At 43.3% G+C, this 22,070-nt stretch overlaps 1 protein-coding gene across 7 annotated transcripts in view; it reads left to right on the top strand.

Moving 5' to 3' along the window:
- Window positions 1–1,864: 1,864 nt before the first annotated feature.
- The window catches only part of rgl2 (ral guanine nucleotide dissociation stimulator-like 2), a 21,728-nt gene continuing 1,522 nt past the window's right edge, over window positions 1,865–22,070 (top strand). The window contains exons 1-21 of one of the 7 annotated variants that reach the window (XM_049024797.1): window positions 1,865–2,008; window positions 4,838–5,007; window positions 5,122–5,142; window positions 11,579–11,626; window positions 12,043–12,126; window positions 12,924–13,090; window positions 13,334–13,390; window positions 13,586–13,779; window positions 15,097–15,212; window positions 15,387–15,602; window positions 16,149–16,252; window positions 16,578–16,662; window positions 17,347–17,406; window positions 17,556–17,642; window positions 17,766–17,798; window positions 17,950–18,071; window positions 18,236–18,325; window positions 18,974–19,067; window positions 19,420–19,644; window positions 19,920–20,034; window positions 20,238–22,070. The exon at window positions 20,238–22,070 is cut by the window's right edge and continues 1,522 nt beyond it. In XM_049024797.1, the coding sequence (XP_048880754.1) occupies window position 2,008; window positions 4,838–5,007; window positions 5,122–5,142; window positions 11,579–11,626; window positions 12,043–12,126; window positions 12,924–13,090; window positions 13,334–13,390; window positions 13,586–13,779; window positions 15,097–15,212; window positions 15,387–15,602; window positions 16,149–16,252; window positions 16,578–16,662; window positions 17,347–17,406; window positions 17,556–17,642; window positions 17,766–17,798; window positions 17,950–18,071; window positions 18,236–18,325; window positions 18,974–19,067; window positions 19,420–19,644; window positions 19,920–20,034; window positions 20,238–20,419 (2,271 nt within the window). In that variant the 5' untranslated portion in view covers window positions 1,865–2,007 and the 3' untranslated portion in view covers window positions 20,420–22,070. Of the gene's footprint in view, window positions 2,156–2,191; window positions 2,757–4,837; window positions 5,008–5,121; window positions 5,143–9,846; window positions 10,018–10,046; window positions 10,092–11,578; window positions 11,627–12,042; window positions 12,127–12,923; window positions 13,091–13,333; window positions 13,391–13,585; window positions 13,780–15,096; window positions 15,213–15,386; window positions 15,603–16,148; window positions 16,253–16,577; window positions 16,663–17,346; window positions 17,407–17,555; window positions 17,643–17,765; window positions 17,799–17,949; window positions 18,072–18,235; window positions 18,326–18,973; window positions 19,068–19,419; window positions 19,645–19,919; window positions 20,035–20,237 lie in introns of those variants that run through there. The other 6 variants (XM_049024796.1, XM_049024794.1, XM_049024795.1 and 3 more) reach the window with 6 other exon arrangements.

The following is a 22,070-nucleotide window of genomic DNA, read 5'->3' on the forward strand; positions in this document are numbered from 1 at the left end:
TTACATGCGAGATCTTACTATTTAGTCTGAGTTGATAAACGAGACATATTGTTATGAAAATCTACTTAGACGTCCTCAGATTTAAATGCTATTAAAATCTATATATTTAATCCACTCAGGGAATTGTGTTATTACCAAGGTGCCTGAGGGAGACGGCTTGCAACTTCCTAGGACTTAAATCCAGCTTCACATCGCTGCCATTTACCAGAAGCATCATAACAGTAATAACAGAAGATTTTAATGGGGATCCTGCTGGGCTGTAGATAGACGGACTTGTGGGAGCACAATGGGAAATAATTAAACGTTTTAAGCGCAGAAGCTGACCCCCGACGTTCAGATGGAATAGATTAGACACATATCACCTCCCATCACTGATGTGTTGACAGTTTTCTGCATGAATCCTTGTCTAACTGTGGATCTGCCGGGCTCATTCTGACACTACATTGCATAGGTGTTGTTTCCAACCTTTGCAAGCCGAACTTTTAAACATTACCATAACTGTGCCTGGCTGCATGCCCAGTACCCTCAGAATCACATAGGTATGTTCTGTTAAATATGGCTGAAAGACATCATAAAATCGACGCTCTTATATACGTGCAGCGCACATAAGAAATTAATGGAAATGCTACAGAAACATATTTGTTTGCATTGAATGCATAGAGCTGCGTAATAAAATGCATTCAAGTTTGATTATTTGGATATATTACGCAAATGCTATGCAGATTCTGGGTGAAGCAAATGCAGTTCCCCCATTTGTGGAAATCAGAGACTGACCTGTCGATGTAACAATCCCTTGATAATCCACTAGATGGTGTGAAACTTGTATTCACCGTGCACTTACTGTTGCAGCCATTTTCACGCAAAATTTAGATTGCTTGCACTCTGAAATCTCACGAAACAATTTTTATAGAGTGATGTGTTTGCTTCCCACGATCAATTTTAGTATATTGCAGATTTTGTAATCAATTTCTTTAAAAAGAATAAAAGGGAATGGTGAAATTCCGTTGCAATGCGCTACAAAAATCAAACAACGCCCCCCCCCAGTATTCCTCCTTGAACTCTGTATTTCATAGACAAAATTATAAACCTCTTTTAAAATATGAAGATGACGTTCGGAGGAACGTGTTTTTATAATGTTCATTTCGGAAAAGACTTTTTTTTAAAAAAAAACTGCGCCCACCATTCAAAATCTCAATTTTAGGCGAACTTTTTCACAGAATAAGTCATTATTCGTGTTTATGCTTAACAAATATCCCCCAAGCTCATATATATACTGTAATTGGTTATTGATAGGGCAAGTAAATCTTAGGACAAATGAAAGTAAAACTCTATAAATTCTATAAAGATTTTCTTCACCAGCCAAAGTCATTACTCATTTTAAATTGCAGTTTAAATTACAGTCGTGCTGTACTTGATATGTCATCTCTTTATCGTCATCAATAATACAGAATACTTTTAAAAATCTCCTGTCAATATTCTATTCCTGAATGTCGAATTTCTGCCTAAATTTGCTCTGACCTTACCATCTGTGACTTGGCAGAAATATATCGACTTTACAGCAGCTGAATGTTTACAACGACGGAAAACTGAATGTAACTTGCATCGTGAGAGTAATATTCCCAAATCATTCTTCTTTGTCTTATTTTTTATTTTATTATATTTTTTGTTCGTTAAGCAGATTTATGTTCGAATCAGTCACAGTGACTTTAGCTGCAATTTACGAACAAAAATGACAAATGACAAGTTATAAACACGTATATTGTTAGTGATCACCATAATAAGACACCAAAACGCGGCGTATGGGTGTCCAGTATCAATCAACCGGTCTGCCCAGTACTGGTTAATATACAGGATGAGAATGTTGCTAAACACGCTGAGTAACCGAGCATGCAGTGTATAGGAACTGCGTCGTCAGTGAGGCTGGTGCGCTGATCAGCTCGGAGCGCGCAATCGGACGGTCCGGGGGCGACGCCGCAATGGACTGAGACGGTCGCGGACTTTGTTTAAAGCAAGTTAAATCGATTTCATGGAGCGATGTTCATGCATTCACAAGTCTTAAACAAAGCTCAGCAATACTGCTTCTAGACAACACTACCGGGATTGTACTATCATTCGGATGGGCGACATCTTCACTGCGACACCGGACATACACTGAGTGAGTTTTAAGGGGAACTGCCACCATACTAAAAATTTAGTAGGCGATGTGGACGGCAGCTTGGCAATTATCTGTTATTATTTAAATTTTTTCGTGATGTATAGTATAGATTCCTCTCATAATGGCAACTTCTTCTGCCAAACTCTCGTAACTTTATTAGCTTCTTCTCGGAGGTTTCGGATAGGTTATATTAAATTATTCCGGCCAGTCTCTGTAAGCGTTTGCTGCGCCATAAATAGACGTTCAGTATATTTTAGTACCACCCATCGGCAGCGATCTTGGTAGAAAGGGAGTATTATTTTAATTTGGGGTGTGACTTTATGAACATTACCCAGTCTGTACACATTTTTTTTGCAACTTCAGTTGAGTACAGTTTACCTACATAAAAAGTGATTTTTTTTAGTAATTTCACTACTTGTATCAAGTCTAAGTTCCATACTGGCAAGAGAGCACACCTCTTTTCCGTTTAAGTAGTCTTTCCTTTAGATGCAGATGTCCATTCATTTAGTAGGTTTACATGATGTTGCTTACCCTTTCAAAACTTCTTTAGTTTACTCCCAAAGACAAATAAACGTACACACTAATGGTGCAACACTTCTTGGTAAGTTACTGATTTGGTAATTTAGCTACGCAAATAAAGTAGCTTTTGCAGAAGTAAATATGTATGATCAATGGAAGGTGAAGCTCTCGTGTGTGCATGTGTGTGTTTACATATATATAAAATGACAATCGCTGCTCTAAATATAAATAGTTGTGTGGGCTCTGCGGTGAATATAGGGTTACAGAAAACCAATAGTGTACTTTAACTTGTAATGCATTCATATATATATATATATATATATATATATATATATATATATATATATATATATATATATATATATATATATATGCCCATATTTTTGTCAATTCGTTTCCAAAACCAGTGTTTTCCTCCTTATACATGGCAGTTCAAGTTGTCTAGTGAGGGAGAGAGAAAAAAATGAAGCAGAGTCGCAAATTCAAATTCGGAGCGTTAGTTTGGTTACGTGAAATGCGAATCTCATAAACAAATCCGCCGCTGTGCAGACAAGCTGCCAAGTCCTGCTGCTAGAACATTCTGCTTTCTCTTCCCTCTCTCTCTAGTGTTACAATTAACTGCCTGCAAACACTGGAACTGGTCAATTTTTTGCTTTCATCAAAAGAGAACTTTACTTACCATATTCTTACCATTCACAACATATTCGAGGTATAATGGTAATTCATAGTGTTTTGCATTGTGCTTCGCACACAATGAAAAACTTACGTTACAAATCAATAGCTGACCTCTACCGGAATCAGAAGTTATCTAAAAGTTGTGAATGAACTTTATATCAACAAAAATCAGAGTATCGGTAATATTAACAATGTGCCTTTGAGTGAAATCTGGGTATACTTTGTTTGAAACATGCTTGGGGATTATAAAACGCTAAAATAATCCTCTTATGTTGCACAAAGAGTCGACACTGTTGCCTGGCAAATCAGTGAGATCCCCAGCTTTCCTTTAGATTCGACTTACATCATAAACTATTTCTCGGATGCCTATGTAAATAATTACTAACAACCCTACACAGAATGTGCAGTGAAACATATTAATATAAATGTATTTCTATGTACTTTATATCACTCGTAAATTTGCAGACTTGCTACAATAGACCGCAAACTTCACAGTAGTTCCAGTATTTAGTGGTATGTGTGTTGGGCTGTACTATGAACACCAGGGCTTCTTCTCCACACATTTTAATGTATTATTTATGCATGAGCTGACTTCACACTGACTGGAAGCATTGCAGGACAGAATGCACTAAATTGACTTTAAGGATTTAAAGAAAACCATTTAAAATAACATCAAGTGTCCAAAGGTTTGGATTCTGGGATGTGGGGTGGCATGGTGGTGCAGTGGTTAGCACTGTTGCCTCACACCTCTGGGAAGCGGGTTTGAGTCTCCGCCTGGGTCACATGTGTGTGGAGTTTGCATGTTCTCCCCATGTCGTCGTGGGGTTTCCTCCGGGTACTCCGGTTTCCCCCCACAGTCCAAAGACATGCTGAGGCTAATTGGATTTGCTAAATTGCCTGTAGGAGTGCATGCGTCAGTGAATGGTGTGTGAGTGTGCCCTGCGATGGGCTGGCCCCCCTGTCCTGGGTTGTTCCCTTCCAAGGTGCTTCCGCGATAGGCTCCGGACCCCCCATGACCCCGTAGGATAATTGGCTTGGAAAATGGATGGATTCCAGCATGTATGCGTCTTGCAGGGGTTCATGGAAAACAAATATAAATCTGCTTTTATTGGCACTCTTACGGTCATTATTGTGGCTAACAGCCTAACCGTTCATTTAGCAGTTTACAGTGACCTTTCAGTTTACAGTGACCTTTCTGATGCCCAGTAGGTAAAACTTTTCTAAAATTCAATGTTTACATCCAAAATGTGCTTTTTAGTTACTTCTGCGTGTTTCCCGTTTGTGCATGAATGTCGAAATGCCATGTTGTATATTTGGACCGTGACGCATTGTATTGTATACTGCATAATGCATTGTCTGAGGAAGAATAGATTCCAAAACAGAAGTTTGCGCCACATGACTTTGCGCACACATGCTTCAAAACAGTACATATCTGTCACTTTATCAGCAACTTTAAACTCCAGCTCCCCACCCTTTCTTGTATCATAGTGGTCTGCAGCATGCTCCCCCGCAACATGCGCTTTGCTGATATGGAACTGCCAGGAGTCGGCTCAAAGGACGTGCCCCTGATTGGCTACCGCCCTTTGCAGTCTGAGACTGACAGCTGCAGAGAGCCACTCAGGAAGCAGACTGACAGCAGGAATTCGGACAGCCCACAGGTTAGACTCAAAGTAGTATTGCTTCATTTGGGTGGACCTTGCTTTACGATCGTCCAATCGGACCTTTGAGCTTCGCTGTTTATTCCTTCCTGTTTATGCTTTTCTCTTTAACAGGCGCTACCAGCATGGGCAAGTGTAAGAACATAACAACCCCCCACCCCATGCACACACCTCAATTGTTAGCTCACCCCCCCCAAAACACATACGTAATGCAAACTCCAGGTGCAGCAGTGCTCCGAAATTTCCAGGGGTGACGGCGAACCATTGTTACCAGTCAGTGGAAGGACTTATCGCCAGACTCCCGTTCATTCAGATGCTCATCATCAATTGCTTAGGAAATAATTGTATAGAAATTGTGGTTTAGAAACAGTAATTGTCAAGCAGAGTTGCACACAATAATGGCTCTAGACGGGAACTTAACCGCCATCTGAGTAGATATTTAACTGCAAAAAAATGGTCACAAAGACGGAACTCATGAGAAAGGATTTTAATACCTAATTACTTAATTTAAAATCTAAAATGATGAAATGGTAAAAAAAGGCCGATAAACTGGTGCCGGAAAAGCGACTGAATACCAATTGAATGTCCTTCTTAAGCATCAGCTACGAAAATTTGTTTTGCCGCTTCACTGGGGTTCGTTTTTCTCATGTCCTCTCTAGGTGATACGGGAAAATCAGGTTAGGGTAACTGTTTTGGAAGCAATATGTATGGGTACCCTGGCAACGAGGCTGGTATCATTCATATCACTGTCATATGTAAACAGGAGACGTGGTTGGGTGATTTTCAGACCTCTACTAGCACAGATGTTCCTAAAGCGAGATTGAGCTGTACGAATAGGCTTTGCTTTGGTCCATATTTTGATTTGTTCTTATAAACTTGCTGTGGTCACAGAGCTAACCTAATACAACTGTTTTGTTAGTGTATAGTTATAATAATCGCAGTGCAAGTTCTACTTATCCTACTACTAAAGCCTTGATAGACATAGGTACACGGGCACATTTGTATTCTGTATGGAATTACAGTACGGCACGTTTTTCCTAAAAAATCATCTCTGCTCTGAGTCCCTCGTGTTTTCACCTAACAGACCACCACAAACACCTCTCCTTCTCCCCTTAGCTGAATGACGTCATTTTCCCAGAAACGGTAGCAGTGGAGGCCCTCATATAACATAAAGCCAATTATATAAACAAACTTGTAGCCCTTAATAAGTCATGCGCTCTCTGCTTCTATCTGGCCAGTCATCTGTGAGCTATGCAAATTGTTGTAAAGTTTAACTTCAGTTCTCTGTTGGCTATGCGGCTCTTTAGACAAGGAAACACTGTTTAGCATTAACTTTCAAAAACAGGAAAGCGACTCAGAACTAGAGAAGAATGTTCAGCAATTGTTCTGTCACCATGTCTTCCAAAAAATCTTCGTTAATATCATATAACTCAGTTTTCCAATGTTGTCTCATCGGAAGGTAGCAGAATAGATCATGTGTTCAGTTTTTTTTCTTTTTCTTGGTTTGTCAGTTTGTGCAAAATGTACTACAGTTTTATAGGCTGCTGTTATGGCTGATCTGAACTCATTGCTCCTTTATACAGATTAACCCCAATTCTTGCTTTTAAGAAATACTTAATTCAGTAAGTGCCTTTTGATATTTGTTAGTTACGATTTTAATATGTCATGATTCAGCATTCAGCTCGGTGCTCAGTATGGACGCCTGTGCAGTTACTTCACGTGTAGCTATTAGTTCGAAGGTACGCTTCGGAAACTCTGCAGGCTATTAAAAGAATGAATGCACACTGTTAGTACTGTGGCAACATCCTTTCGCTTTGACTCACACGAGTGCCTCGCACCCTGGCAATAAATTATTCAGCAGTGACCTCGGAGTAATTCGCAGACCCCCCCGAACACACGGCTCGGCAGCGTGCAGCACTGACGTCCTTGTCGTGTCAGTGCTGAGTGACAAACGCAGGTCCCACATATCGGTCCCCCCCCAACTCCCAGTTGCTGACATTCACCTTTTATCTGAGCGAAAATTGCTACGGACATTGTAAAATCTGCCATCTTCCGCTCTATTTAATTAAGCAACGACAACCTCTAACAGATTCTGTTCACCCTGTGAAATATGAGTGATTCTGTATCTTATCCAGGACATCGTACGACAGTGAGGGACTCCAGTGCTGAGGCCGCAGGCTTGCCTCGCAGTTTACTTGCCGCCAAGGCAGGAAGTGTAAGCGCTTTTGTGAATGAGCAATTCTTTTGTTGACTCCCATTATAGCACATGGATGGCTGCCCCTGAAACCTCACGACAGTCCCCGTTTCGAGAAGCAAAACAAACACGTCTTTTTGATGTAGCATGAAGCTAATACTTTATTTGTTTTTCTTGATAACGCGAGTGTGTCTTTGAGGCCTTCTGTGTGGTATGAATACCTACCTGGGCGTGTTCTCGAGAGTTTGTTTTTCATAAATAATTTGGCCTGCCTGAAGTAAGCAGACGTAAATATTTTATTTCCTTGGGATTTACCTGTGGTATTTAGTATGACAGCATGTAACTGTCGCATGGCCAGATGGGTGCACACTGTCTTATATTACACTTTCAGACTGTATGTCTGTGACCGATGAAAATTTAACGACATCTCATTAGAAGTGTACTCTTCGTGAGATGGATCCGTTCTCAGATTTCCTATTGAATGTCTAAATAGTTGACTATGCTGAAATTAGTAGTCCATTCATAACAAATAATTAATCTTGCTTTTGTACATAATTAATGGTTATCGCTGTTCAGGACACCACAAGGCCAAGGCCGTGATATATTTAAAGAGTTCCGTCGCTGTTTGATGCAACATAAAGAAACTGGAAACCTAAAAATATGCGTTAAGATATCTGGACGTCCGTTCATTTCCCAGAAACGTTTTTCGAGTTCACGCTCATGGTTTTTCCTGAAACCTTTCTCAGGATGTATGGGGCACAAAGCAGGATACACGCTGGACTGAACACCGGCCCTTTTCAGTACACTCACATACACACACACACAATCACAAGCAGAATACAGAGGTTCCGGAACACCACATGTTTGGGAGGAAACCGGAGAATCCTGAGGAAACCCCCACAAGCTCGAGGACTGTCAATAAAATCCACAAGTCTGGAGGCGCGAAGCTACAATGCTACCCTACTGAGCCACAGTGCCACCGAATTAAATTCTTGCAACAATGAAACTGATTAACAGTAATGCACCCAGATGAGGTAAACTTCTCATCAAGCATTCTGAAAAGGCTTCTGCTGATTAACATTTAGATTCTGAAAAGTTGGGCCTATGAGGGGAACGATAAGCGTGAGAAAATGACCACCTATTGGTTGGAAGGAAGGGGTGGAGTTAGAGAAAAGAAATATAAGAACAATGGATATCTTTAAATAAAGGTCCCGATGCCACATTTACGACTTGCAGATGCATTGTCGCGTGACGTCGCGCCTTTGTTGTCTGACGTTGCGGCATATTCGCGGCCAACTTTATCTCCTATGCAGCTCACGTTCAGCTGCCGCAAATGCCTTTTAATGGTCTTTCTGAGAAGGCGGCAAATAAATTCTGAAATGTGCACAACTAGGAATCACTGGTGAGCGGCGATAACAAACGCGAGATTCCTGCCTCGCTTTTGTATATCGATTTTATTGTCTCGAGTGGTAGTCGTTAGGAATAACTGGCTGACTTCAGTTGCGCGGGAGAGAGGAGGAGGGAAAGCAGCTGCCAACAGCATGTCCTGTTTCCTCTGTTTGTCTGGCCTCATTATGCACTTCCTGCAAAGAGAAAGAAGCGAAGATAGACAGCGAGATACAGACGGAGCGTCACAGAACACGGAATTCGTTGCCGCACACCGTATTTGCACATATAAGCCACCGGAGGGAAAAAAACAAACACACCTGAGTAAAAGCCGGACGGCGTAAAGAGGAAAAGGGTTGCTTATGAATAAGATTCAAGCAAATGAGCTTCAAGACGGTCCTGTAAACCAAGCAGGAGTTTGAAATGCCGTTGCTGGCAAATGAGCTAATTATTCAAGCTATTTCATATGAATAAAGAATGGCAAGAAAACAGAGGGAAGTGGCGAGGAGATAACCAGTGACGCCAGGCACTGTAATGTGAGACAAGGCCAGTGGGATTAGATGTTCATCCTTCTGTCTTTGCCCCCTGAAGGCAGAGGGTAATACAACAGAACAGACCTCAACAGAGTAACGAGACAAACCAGAACAGACCAACACTGTCTCACTCGTGCGAGGTAGTTGTGACATGGAGATAATTCATGACCATTTATTGCTATATTCTGTTATCTGATGAAACAAACCAGGTTTTCAGTTTTGATCTCATTTAAAGAGAACAAGAAGTTTCATTCATCGAAGGGGGAGTCACTGAATCCAGTGTGGATACTGGAGCTGATTTGAGAACCAGGTTCCAAAAAATTGTTTTTTTATGCTGTTAGAAAACGCAGTAACTGCGGTTCTGCATGCCTGGCTGGCGTAGTTTTCTTTTTTTTTGCACTCTAGCCGAAGGAAGTAGGAAAAGCTATTCAAGGCTCTGTGGCAGAATATCTCTGCAGTGATCTGCTATCCTTCATTTTTCTGTATTTGGCCTCTTTGTCAAACCGGTTTATCAATCCAGGAAGCAAGGAGAAATTGGGAGGGGGGGGTGTAAAGGAGAGAGAGAGAGGAGGAGAGAGGGAGGAGGAGAAAGAGAGAGAGGGAGAAACTTAAACTGCGACCATTTCCACCCAGTAGGCGAAGCACACTGTGAAATATGAGTGCAGGGTGGGCGTGGCCAGGCAACGTAAACGCAGGAGGGAAATAGCGTCCCGACTTCAGGTGTGTTTGTGTGTGAGGAAGAGCAGCGCAAACAAACCAAAAAAGCACAATTAGAGAGGGAAAGGAGACTAGTCTCAAAACGAGCCTGCGAGAGCCAGAGATGGGGCTTCTTGCAAGATATTGAAGAATTACAAGAATCCGGCAGCTTTGGGACAAAGTGGACCTGGAAAGTCAAGGGTAGCTTTCTGCTATTGATTTTAATGTGTGGTAGCAGGAGTGTAAGGCCACAACACGCAGGAATAACACGCTCGGCACCAAGAGACAAATGCAGTTTCTACATAACTGGCTAATTTGCTACTTAATAGTATTAGATTAAATAATAATTTAAGCAGTTACTGTAAGTAATACAACTTGTTACTGAGCATTCACTGGAAGCTCAGCCTAGCTGCATTTAAGCCTAGCTGACACGTCTGTGTTTGTAATGTGCTTTTTGCCTCAGATAAACGTAGCTTTAGACAAAAACATCTGATGAATAAATGAATGTAATGTGATTTGATTAAAATATGGTCACCTGTAAGCCAAACAGTGACCAAACAGTGGTCTTAATTGTAATAGCCTATAGAATGTAGGAGGTCATAGATTGTAAGTGAAACTCCATGGATTTTATGTGATGTGATGATTATCGCTGTAGGTGATGAATAGGACAGTTAAGGTGAAAAGCTTTTATGGGTGAAGATAGGATCCAGAGCTACACGGCTACCCAAGCGGAGCTGTCAGTGGTGTTAACAGTCCTCCAGGTGCATCGGCGCGATCACTGAGTAATGGGAGGCTTGGGGATGGCGTCGGTAATGACTGCGGCGATGACGAGGGTGCAGCTTTGACAATAAAGAGCCTCGTATAGTGTGCAAACGTGCTGTAGTTGCACTGCCGTTGCCAAGGCAATGAAATTGTGATTCACGGGGACGTTGAATGTCAAGTCTTTTTTTCCGTGTGTTTTCCAGCAAGCAAATACACTGGCGGTTTCTCTGCTGAGCGCAGCGACAAAGAAAGCGGCAGAAAAAAGAAATGCAAGGCCTCTTTTTGTCCCCAATGTTTAGTGTAATTAAAATATAAAGAATATAGAAGAACTACAGCATAAATGAAAATCGTTTGATGTAAAACACATTTCAATGTGCATTAAAAATGTAATTGCGCAGTTCAATTTTGTGGGCTTAGCTATAGTAACGCTATTTTTGCATACCTGCTACAGCATTACTGACATCCCGTCTAGGGTGTCCCCTGTCTTGCGCCTTGTGCTGTCTTGGATAGGCTCCAGTTACTCGCCATGACTCTGCACTGCATTGTGGGAAATGGATGGATAATGTGACATTGGAGGACAGTAGCTGACATTTTCAAAGCGCGTGAGTCGGTACAGGCTTCCCAGTTGGCTGCCGACCGCTGGTTACTACCAGACGTATTGCTTATCTGGCTGGCATTGCCTGTTCAGAGGTGATGGTAAATAGACTGTGGTGTGCTGGGACCAGTGTGCAGACTGGCTGGTCACATATGGGTCAGGAAACAGTGATACGCTGGAAGCATGGGGAAATACCTGCATATACAAGTGCAGTGTGTGTGTGTACTGTATATATACAACCATGACCACATAATGAAATTGCACTTCATTTATCACTATGTGAGTGCTTTGCAGCCCTTTGTCACTTTCTTGCATACGAGTAGCTAGCTGGCTAGCTGTCTAAATAGATTGATAGATAGACAGAGGATGGCAAGAACAATAATGAGTGTACGTTGTTTTATTCAGGTGGATTCCTCCCCCATGAAGACGACATGGTACTGCCCGTTGGACTTGGTATGACCCGCAGTGCTCTGTAGCACATGCATGGAACAGTTACTGTGCTACATGTCAGCATAAATAACCCTCACATTATTGCCTGTAAATGCATAGATTATTGCATTTGAATGTATATTTTTATACTGCATGTGTGCCCTATACAGTATGGTAACACATGGATGCTGGTTAAAAACAAATTTCGGAACTGAAATTGATAAAAAAAAAGGAAGTAGAAGTGGAAAAAGAGTTTAAGCATGTTGCCTGTCAAGAACTGAAGTCTTCGTTTTCTTTCTTTTTTTTTTGCTTAGTCACTGTCGTCACTCCTATTTAGTTCTGTCCATGATGCACACATTTATTAAACAGTGTGCATCTTAATGCGCTTAATAAATGCCGGATTCCTTTTGTGTTTCCTTTTGGGTTACTGGCACTTTCAGTCCACAGTGTCAGAAAAGGAAGAAGATGGGGTGATCTACACCGTGGTTGTGAAACCGCAGGCCGGAGGCTCGTCTTCTACGGCGGTGAGAGTGCCGCTCAGCCACTCATCATTTCCATGGAGACCTCAAAACTGACTGGGGAGAAACACGTTTGCAGTCATGACAAATTTTGTCATCTCTAGAAACGAGCACGTGAAATGACTGGCGTTTTTCGCAAACACATTAGTGTGTTTAAGGGATCTGTGGCATAGTGCATGCAGGGTGACACGAAGCCTTATTTGTTCTTTGCTCGAGTACATTTGGATCCTTCTTTTCACATATCCCACCTTGCTCTCCTTTGAAACATACACATAATCGGCTGAGAGCAAGGCCTGGGGGTCTGAGCACAGGGTCAGGACACTGCAGGCACCAGGATGCCCACGAAGACCACATGAGACTTTTGTTCTTTAATCACATTTTCATTTATATAGATTTGAAAATGACAATATCTAAAAAAAAAGCACTTAAAACATGTTTATTATACATGACGTTTAGATAAGTTTAGGAGGACATTTCAAACTGGTAGCCCGTCGTGTGGCTCAGTACCCGTGCAGTAGCTCTCAGTTTCAAAAAGGTTGGTGACCCCTGCTCTAGAGTGTCTTGAAAATGTAACTGCCTTGCTTAAGGACCCAAGAGAGAAGCGACTATTTTTGCTAAGGATGGGATTCAAACTAGTAACCTTCTGATCACAGGCACAGCGGTCTATACCGCGGCACCACACACCACCCATCTGAATCCAGCCTTTTGGTTCTTTTAAAGACCCTGCATTTAGGAGAGGAAAAAAAATACCTTTGAGTACGACGACAGATTTCTAATGTGACTTTGTCCCTCACTTCTCCCAGCACTCAGGCCTGCGCTCTGAGTTTATGAAAGCGGGTACTGAGGAGAAACTTGTCCTCCATCTCCTCCACTCCTTCTCCACGGGAGACACCTCCTACGTCTCCGTCTTCCTCGCCACCTATCGCTCCTTCACCACCACGCAGAGGGTGCTGGACATCCTGGCCGACAGGTTAGACAGAACAAGGGCGAGGAAAAGAGGGAAATGATATCAAAAGTGCAATTATACCATTGTCCTCATCGCTAAGGGTCTGGAAATGAGAGAGGAACGAGTGATGAGAGAGTAAGAGTGTGGCAGAGAGATAATATTGTCATGTGGTGTTACCTCTCCTTCCCTCTTTAATCTGATGCAGCGCTTTTTAAAATAATTGTTGGCGCGGTGACAGTGCATTTCCTGCGGTCTTTCTTTCCACAGACTAGAGAACCCACCAGGGGCAAGTAAACTGAGTGCAAATAGACTGGCCTTCAACACGTGAGTCATTACTCAGTTCAAAATGCCTAACAAAGAACTTACAGAGTTTTCATATGGCATCAAAGAGCTGTCCGTAGGTTTTCAGCCAATTACGTGTAAGATCTGCAGGCCAATAAATGAAATGACTGTAAAGATGAGGCCGGTTAAGGTGACTAAACAAACTAAGAAAATGTCGCCGTTCTTCGTCTCCCCCAGGACAGTATGTTCGGTTTTCAGCAAATGGCTGGACGAGTATAAGGAGGACTTCCTGTCGCTCGGAGACCCCACCCCCATCCTCCGACTGGCCCCCCTTCTCCCTTCTGACCCCTCGGGTTCAGAGATCAGAAAGCGATTACTGAAGATTTCGGAAGAATTAAGCGAAAGGACTTTGCTGAGTGACTCGCCTACAGGTAGCCGCCGTCATAGCCCCCCCCTTCACCTTACTCTGTGTACGTCTCTGGTTCAAGGTCCTTTTATACTCACGACTACATAGTATGATGAGTACTATGAGTACAGTACTCTGAGCACAGCACACTAAGCACAGCACTCTGAGCACATCACACTAAGCACAGCACTCTGAGCACATCACACTAAGCACAGCACTCTGAGCACAGCACTTTAAGCACAGCACTCTGAGCACAGCACTTTAAGCACAGCACTCTAAGCACAGCACTCTGAGCACATCACACTAAGCACAGCACTCTGAGCACATCACACTAAGCACAGCACTCTGAGCACAGCACTTTAAGCACAGCACTCTAAGCACAGCACTCTAAGCACAGCACTCTGAGCACATCACACTAAGCACAGCACTCTGAGCACAGCACTCTAAGCACAGCACACTAAACACAGCACTCTAAGCACAGCACACTAAGCACAGCACTGAGCACAACACTATGAGCACAGCACTCTAAGCACAGAACACTAAGCACAGCACTCTGAGCACAGCACACTAAGCACAGCACTCTGAGCACAGCACTCTGAGCACAGCACTCTGAGCACAGCACACTAAGCACAGCACGCTGAGCACAGCACTCTAAGCACAGCACTCTGAGCACAGCACTCTGAATAGATGTGAATGATACAGCACAGCCTAGTTAAGCTGTTTTCTTTCTCTTGGGTTGTTTTCGCAAATTCAATCTCATTCTCCATGAGACACATAGACTTATACACAGATGAGAGCAAAAGTTAGAGTCAGAGTACAGGGCCAACCGACATTCCAGATGCCTGGAGCAATGGAGATAAAGGGCCTGCTCTTCCGAACATGAGATGTGAACCTTCTGACCACTAGCACAGAGCCACCAACAGATCCAGTTTATAGCAATACGATGCCTCTCTAGGTTCTCTGAATGATCTTAATGTTGTATGTTAGTCATTGAATAGTATGAATAGGTCCTTGCTTTGTTGGTTTGTTGTGCAGCTTTTGCTATAGTACTGCTTACTCCTGTACCTGGACATTCATCGAAGCTCCGCCCAGCTGCACTTATGCCCACTCAACTCCTTGACAGCATGTATGTTTGCTTTGTGCTACTTACCACTCTTGAACATCACTTTGGACAAAAGCATCTGCTAAGTGATGCGAAGTTAGATGTAAGTAGCAATAAAAAATGTATCACAGAAATAACGACGCGGCATTTATATGCGCGAGAGGTACGTTGGCGGCGGATCTGCTGCTGTGCTTTGCTTGCACGAATGAAGGCCAAAGACCGAGTCATTCTGCCTTGCAGACAGCATCTCCTCTGTGACTTCCCCATCCGACTCTTCGAACGCCGAGTTTGATGCCACCAAAATTCTGGGCTTCCCCGCAGATGTGGTCGCCGAGCAGCTGACCATGATAGAGACAGTAAGTGTCACAGCCCACGTTTGCTTCCACCTGCTGACTCATTTATTCAGATCTTTAATTTTTCCGCACGATCTGAGCTTAGTTTGAAACGGAGGAATTTCTGAGTCTGTTCATCTCGTTGTCGAACATGTTGAATCGGAGGTAGCGTGTTGAAGGTATCTGCCTTTCATCCAGGATCTATTCCTGCACGTGGTGCCCTACCACTGCCTAGGCTCTCTGTGGTCCCAACGTGACAAGAAGGGACGCGAGGGCGTCTGCTTGTCCGTCAGGGCGACCGTGCGGCAGTTCAACCGGCTGGCAAAAGCCGTCACAGCTTCCTGTCTGTGGCATGTGGATCTGCGGACCCAGCAAAGGGCCCGACTCCTGGAGAAATGGATCAGCGTGGCAGAGGTGGGAGGGATTAATGTGTTAGTATAATAATAACCATCCATCTTCGAACCACTTATCCTGTACAGGGTTACGGGGTGGGTGTTTATCCCAGGCAGCAAAGATGCAAGGCTGGGGTGCTCCCTGAACAGGAAACCAGTCCATCGCAGCTCACATACACCCACAATCATACACTACAGGCGCCTTACAGACACCATTTAGTCTGAGTGTATGTCTTTGGACTGTGGGAAGGAACTAGAGAAGAACCTGCGCAGGTTGGCTAGAAAATGCAAGATCCACACACACGCAGAGTGGAGGTGGGATTGAAACCTACACGCTAGCGGTGTGCTGCAACCCTGCGACCCACCGAGGAAAGCTGATTAGAAAAAATGTCAATCAACAATAACATTAGAGACATCTTAAACCTGTCGTGTGAGAAAAGAGCCTATTTTTACTCCACTGTAAAGCTATAAAAGTGAAGGATACCGGTTGTCTCACACCCGTGTCATAGCCCAATGTATGTCTCATGCTCCTGGCAAATGCCTGAATGCGGTGCTCATTTCATTATAGGAGTGTCGTACCAGGAAAAACTTCTCCTCTGTGTATGCCATCGTGTCGGCACTGCAAAGCAACCCACTGCACCGACTGAGGAAAACCTGGGCGGAGACAGACAGGTGCGTGCAGGCTGTGTAACGCACATCCTCAGGTCTGCCATAACGGCAAATTATGAAGGCGGGTTACCCAAATACCAATGCAGCCCTTTCCTGTTTACCAGCATAGAAACCAATCGGTAGCATTCAGGAACGCCGGGAATTTGAATAGGCGCAAAAGTTGACGATAGCTAGTACTTTAAAAGTGTCATGGCCAGATGGCTGCCAGACGATTGCCGTCTGCGTTGGTCTGGCTGGGCCTGAGTCGCAGCGAGGGAAGCGTCTTCTGCCAAATGAGACGCAGATGAGCTGAATGCCGTGTTCTCCTTCCCCAATTCCACGGCGACAGGGAAGCGCTGAGGAGATACGAGGAACTCTCTGACATCTTTTCGGAGAAGGACAACTATTCGCAGAGCAGGGAGCTGCTTAGAGAGGTGAGCCCAGTGATGACAGCGTTGAATAAAGTGCATATTAATCGAAGCGGGTGCAGTGCACAGGATGCTTGATACGATCCTCTGTTGGAAAATAAACAGGTGAAATAAAAATTCAGACACATTCTAAGTGATGGTTTTTTCAGTGTTTTCCAGCAAATCTATCGCCATGTAAGCTTGTAGCATCGCAAAAAGAAAAACTGAGTTTACTTTATTGGCTGTAGTTGTAATTAGTGTCATATTTGTATCTAATATATTAAAATGAATTACTAAGGTTACTTATTAAGGTCGTCTGACTCCAGTGTTTCCGTTCATATGGACCTGAAAGAGATGATGTGGAATAAAGGGTGATGTTGAAGCGGTGTGACATCCCAGAATAGGATTGATAGGGAACATTTTGTACTTTTCTGAAAATGCACCTTTTGCTTTTAAAAATATGGCTGTCAGGAAATGTATTATGGAGTAAGGGGGGTGTTTGAACTATCAAGTGGTCCTGTGATGTGCACTGGCCGCTTACCGGACGGCTCCCGTCATGGGGGATTCAGCTTATTTATGAAATGGCCTGTCGACGGGGAGGGATGGGCGTCCTTGGCGGATGGACTGTGACGCTCTCTGCACTGTGCTCGCCATGTGGGCTCATGGCGCGGAAAGGGTGACGTAGCGATGTGTCTGGTCCCCGTGTTCTAGGAGGAGACATCGCAGCTCGTCAGTGCCGACACAAAGACGAACAATAGAAAGCAAACTGGGGTAAGGAGTACCGTGTTCAAGCTACCTGTGTTAATGAGCACGTGTGGGGAAATTGCAGGATATTTTTGTGACTGTGCTGTAACGCTGTTACACCATGACACCAAACACTCTTAACCGGAATGAATCAGTTTCCCATCTGCATCACTCAGACTGCAGCCCGGGGTACCGTCCCCTACCTGGGAATCTTCCTGACCGATCTCATGATGCTGGACACCGCCGTCAAGGACAGGCTGGAGGTGAGGCAGTCCGTCTGTGACTCCGCCCACGCCCCGGCCCTGTGGCCATGCCATTGGTCAAGACTGTTATTGATGTCTATAAATAAACAAAGTGGTTCCAACATGAGCGGGTCTCTCTTACAGAATGGGTACATCCACTTTGACAAACGAAGACGGGTACGTATGGCGTGGGAGTAAAAGCGTTCGCGGATTTAACGATCTACACTCAGTGTTTTTGATGTAGCTACGAATCAGCTTCTACCGTTTTATGTTCTTTTTTGGGAACGAATATCTGAAGGACTTCATCTGTATGCCTCCTCCTCCTCAGGAATTTGAGGTTTTATCTCAGATAAAGCTCCTGCAGACTTCGTGTAAAAGCTGGTCTTTCACGGCCGATGAGTCTTTCCTCGAGTGGTACTACAGTGTTCCAACTTTGAGCGAAGAAGAGAGGCATGTATACCGCTCAACATTTAAAATACAAATTCATATACTGCACATTACCTCTCAGTTTGTTAGATTAGAACCCATTTGCTCTCCTTTTTAAAAAATGCATTTTCTTCTCAATTTGAATTGCCTCTGTAACAATGTCAGTTTAATGGAGCGTGTTGTCACAGTTACAGACTGTCCAATCAGATCGAGTCTGCTTCAGATCCCAGCCCTGGTCGTGCCTTGAATCCCACAGTTGTCATCACACACTGCACAGAGTAAGTAAACCTTGTTCCTTAACAAGTTTTGCCCCGAAACATGATGGCAAATGAATGTAGATTGAGGGTCTCTGCATGATATTTGGTGAACAAAGGGCTGTAGGGTGTGTGTGTGTGTGTGTGTGTGTGTGTGTCGGGGGGGGTGTTTAGCTGTCATAGGAAAGAGAGAAATATAGTCAGATGAGGTTTATTGAGTTGAAGAGGAACAGAATCCTGCAAACGCTGCATGTTGGCTGGACGTGATCTGAATACCATAGAGGTTCAGCTGAAATGGGTCCCTGCATGTCTGTACATTACAGGTTTATATTGTGGGCAAATTATACAACAAAGCTCATGCAAAGTTATTGCTTCATGTTGAAAGCATTTGGTCGCTAAGGCTAATGCTAAAGCAAACAGTGAGGACTGTGTTTTATTTTATCAGTGTAATGTTGAGATGGGCGTTTTGTAGCTTGGTAGAGGGGAGCCATTAGTTGACCTCAAAATCCTAGAGGATGTTTTTCTTTTTCATGTTCAATCTGTTTTTTTTTCTTCCTCTTTTTCTCTTCTCAGCTCTAGGCAGCCGTGCTGGGAAGGAAGTTCTGTAAGATTCATGAATTGTACCCAGTGTTGTTTTAACAAGCGTATCTCTGGTGCCTCTGTTTCTCCCAGCATTCTTACATCAGTGGTCGGTCCGTCTATCGAGTCAGAAGCTGTCTTTGACTTTCCCTCCCCCGTCAATCACCTCCTCTCCAAACTTGCCAAGGTATTACAACGATTTTTGACCTCGCGATATGTGCGGAGCTTATTTGTAGGATATTTCTCAGTGAATTCCCACATATATGAATTCCTGTGTTCTATGTTCGTATAGTATAGTTATTTAATGTTATTTGTGTCACTATGGAAGAAGCCGCAAAATTTCATTGCACAGTACTTGTGTAACCTTGCATAATGACAGATTTGAATCCTTCATCCTTGAATTATGTATTATCTCTGTTTTAAATTACAAGCAGTTGTTAATCAGTTCTGTCTGCCTCGGTGAATATATGATGCATTTGCTTGCATTACAGTTGACATTGTTTACAGTGTTGACGAACCCTTATAACTTGACATTTCAGCACATGAAATCACCATCGGTTTCCTGTCTGGATGTCGACTCCTCCCCCCCTCCGACTGATCCCGCTCTCGCCCCCGTGACACCAGTCAGCAGCGTCAGATCGCATCGGCGGTCAGTCTCCTGCGGGAACCCTCCTACCAGCAAAAGCCGAGAGGCTGGACCAGACATGCGAATCATCCGGATTCGGATGGATCTGCAGGACGGGAATCTGTACCGAAGTATAATGGTATTCATCACGTTTTTCTGATTGAACTGAAATATTTTTTTTAAAAAAGAAGTTAATTGAAGTATTAAATTTAGGATGGAAATCACAGCAAAGGAACTCAGATCTAGTGCTGTAACTGGCTAGTCTGTAAAAACCCAGCAGTGTGGTATTCAAATAGTCAGACGGGACGTTTGCCAAAGAATCACTTTCCCCTTATCTTTTAAACACATGCCCATATGTTATTTAAAGAGCAGCTGCATCACTCGTACTTTTATTGCTATTTTCTGTTCTTTCAGGTGACAAGCAATGACAAGACCCCATCTGTAATCAGCAATGCATTAGAGAAGCACAATCAGGATCCGAAAGAGGCGCCCAGATATGAGCTGATTCAGCTGCAGCCTGATGGAAAAGGTAGAGACACGTCATGTCATCCCCAGAGTCAAGCGTGGCCATTTCTGTAGATACCATGAGCTGCAGCCTTCGACTTAAATGTACCTCGTATTGTATTGTAGCATTCGGGCCGATCTGATTTCATGCGATTTAGTTCCTTTGAGTTCTCTGGGTGTGACTTACTGACTCATGTGCGTTGTGTCACGTGTCTTCGTACCTGCCAGAGCTGAAAATGCCTCCTGCAGGAAATGTCTTCTATGCTATGACCTCATCGAGCGTCGACTTTCTGTTGAGGAGGCAGGGAGGGAGTACACCTCTTGGCTCTCCATCAGTTGGCACCGAGACCAGCGCCACCTTCCCCCGGATCAAAGCTAAGGGGAGGAGGCTCGTAAGGACGCTCTTCTGACGTAATTCTTCACCCTCCCCTCCACCCCCAGACTCCGCCTGGTGTCTCCACTGAACCTTGGTGCTTGTTAGCTGATGCAATAGTACAATGGTTCCCAACCCGGTCCTCAGGGACCCCCAGACAGTCCACATTTTTGCTCCCTCCCAGCTCCCTGCAAGACAGGGAGGAAGCAAAAAGGTAGGCCGTCTGAGGGGGGGGTCCCTGAGGGCCAAGTTGAGAAACACTGCAATATTAAATAGTGCAAAAGCATACTAAATCTGCGTCATTTTACTTTGATTTGGCTACAAGGTGAAACTGGTGGCTTCTTAAACACTAACCAGAATGAGGAGTTATCGGTATTAACTTAGCACAAAAGTCACCTTCATTAAGTACAACGTCATTGCAACCCTAGCAATGAGAAAACCATTGACGTACTATGCAAGTGAAAACCTGGATCGGGGCTAATGATCAATGCACCAGCATATCACTAGAATATCTCATCCCCTCTTAAGATGTGGTTTGCGGGGGGTTTCCTCTGTCTACCTCAAAGAGGAACCATTGCTCTGAAACGCTTTGGTCAGCACCTGCTTGAGCAGAAGATGAGAATGTTAGCTGTCCTGATTTCAGATGGGCACCAATGTTTTGCACTTCAGAAAATTATTGATATTACTACTTATGTAAAAACAGAGGTAACTGCTCAGAGGTAGAACCTGTAGAACTAATGTCATTAATGCTATTATTCTGTTTCATGGCATAGTCAATGATTTGTTGTCCTGCATCAAGGACAATATGATCGGTGAGCTTTTTAGGATTCCTGGAAGGTGAGGAATGACACATAACTGACATGCATCTCTGCAGGACCTGTACGCACGGATGATGGTGACTGATCTCATGATTGAAAGCCTAAAATATTTACGATTTTTGAGTGCTGCACAACGCTGATTATTTACCTTCCAAATTGTGGATGTTTAGGCAAACCCAAAAGACACGCAAATTTGTAATAGTTTGCCGCTTATGGAAATTAAGCCAAAGCCACAAGCATCCAAGCGTGTTTATTGTTGAGAAATCCCCCGGTCACTATATGGTGAGAGTAAACATTACATCATTATAACATCATAAATCCTTTATGTTTCATCATGAGGTCAAGCTGAAAAAAACGAGTGTGGTCATTGCAGAAACAAAGTAGCTTAATAAAATTCCAGGGAGTAAAAGTGCATTTTATTTTTGGTACCTCGCAATACACTATGGTTTTTTATTCACTTTTTCATATCTATGTATGTATTTATCAATGTATAAAGAATGTATTTTTGAAGGTGTGTTGACAACCTCTGAATTGTGTTTACATTTCCCTCAAAAGACCCAAACTTGATTGTGAAGTTTATTGGTAACAGTACCGACTGTAAAACCTGTTAGATTTCCTTTCTTGTCGCAGAGTAAGGCCAGAGTGATGTAGTGCACACTGAAACACAAAATGTATAAAATGACCAAAAGCATTTACTTGGTGAAAAGACCTCACCGATCTTTACCTGGTTTATTGAATGTTATAATAGATTTGCTACTATACATTTCCCGTATATTTAGAGGATTAGAATGACAAAATATATTTGTGTTCGGCAGCACTGTTGTTCTTTTGTTTTGGAAGATTTGTCCTCTTCTAGTTTGATACAATTTC

Source organism: Brienomyrus brachyistius, chromosome 9 (assembly GCF_023856365.1).
Source record: "Brienomyrus brachyistius isolate T26 chromosome 9, BBRACH_0.4, whole genome shotgun sequence".
Taxonomy (NCBI): Eukaryota; Metazoa; Chordata; class Actinopteri; order Osteoglossiformes; family Mormyridae; genus Brienomyrus; species Brienomyrus brachyistius.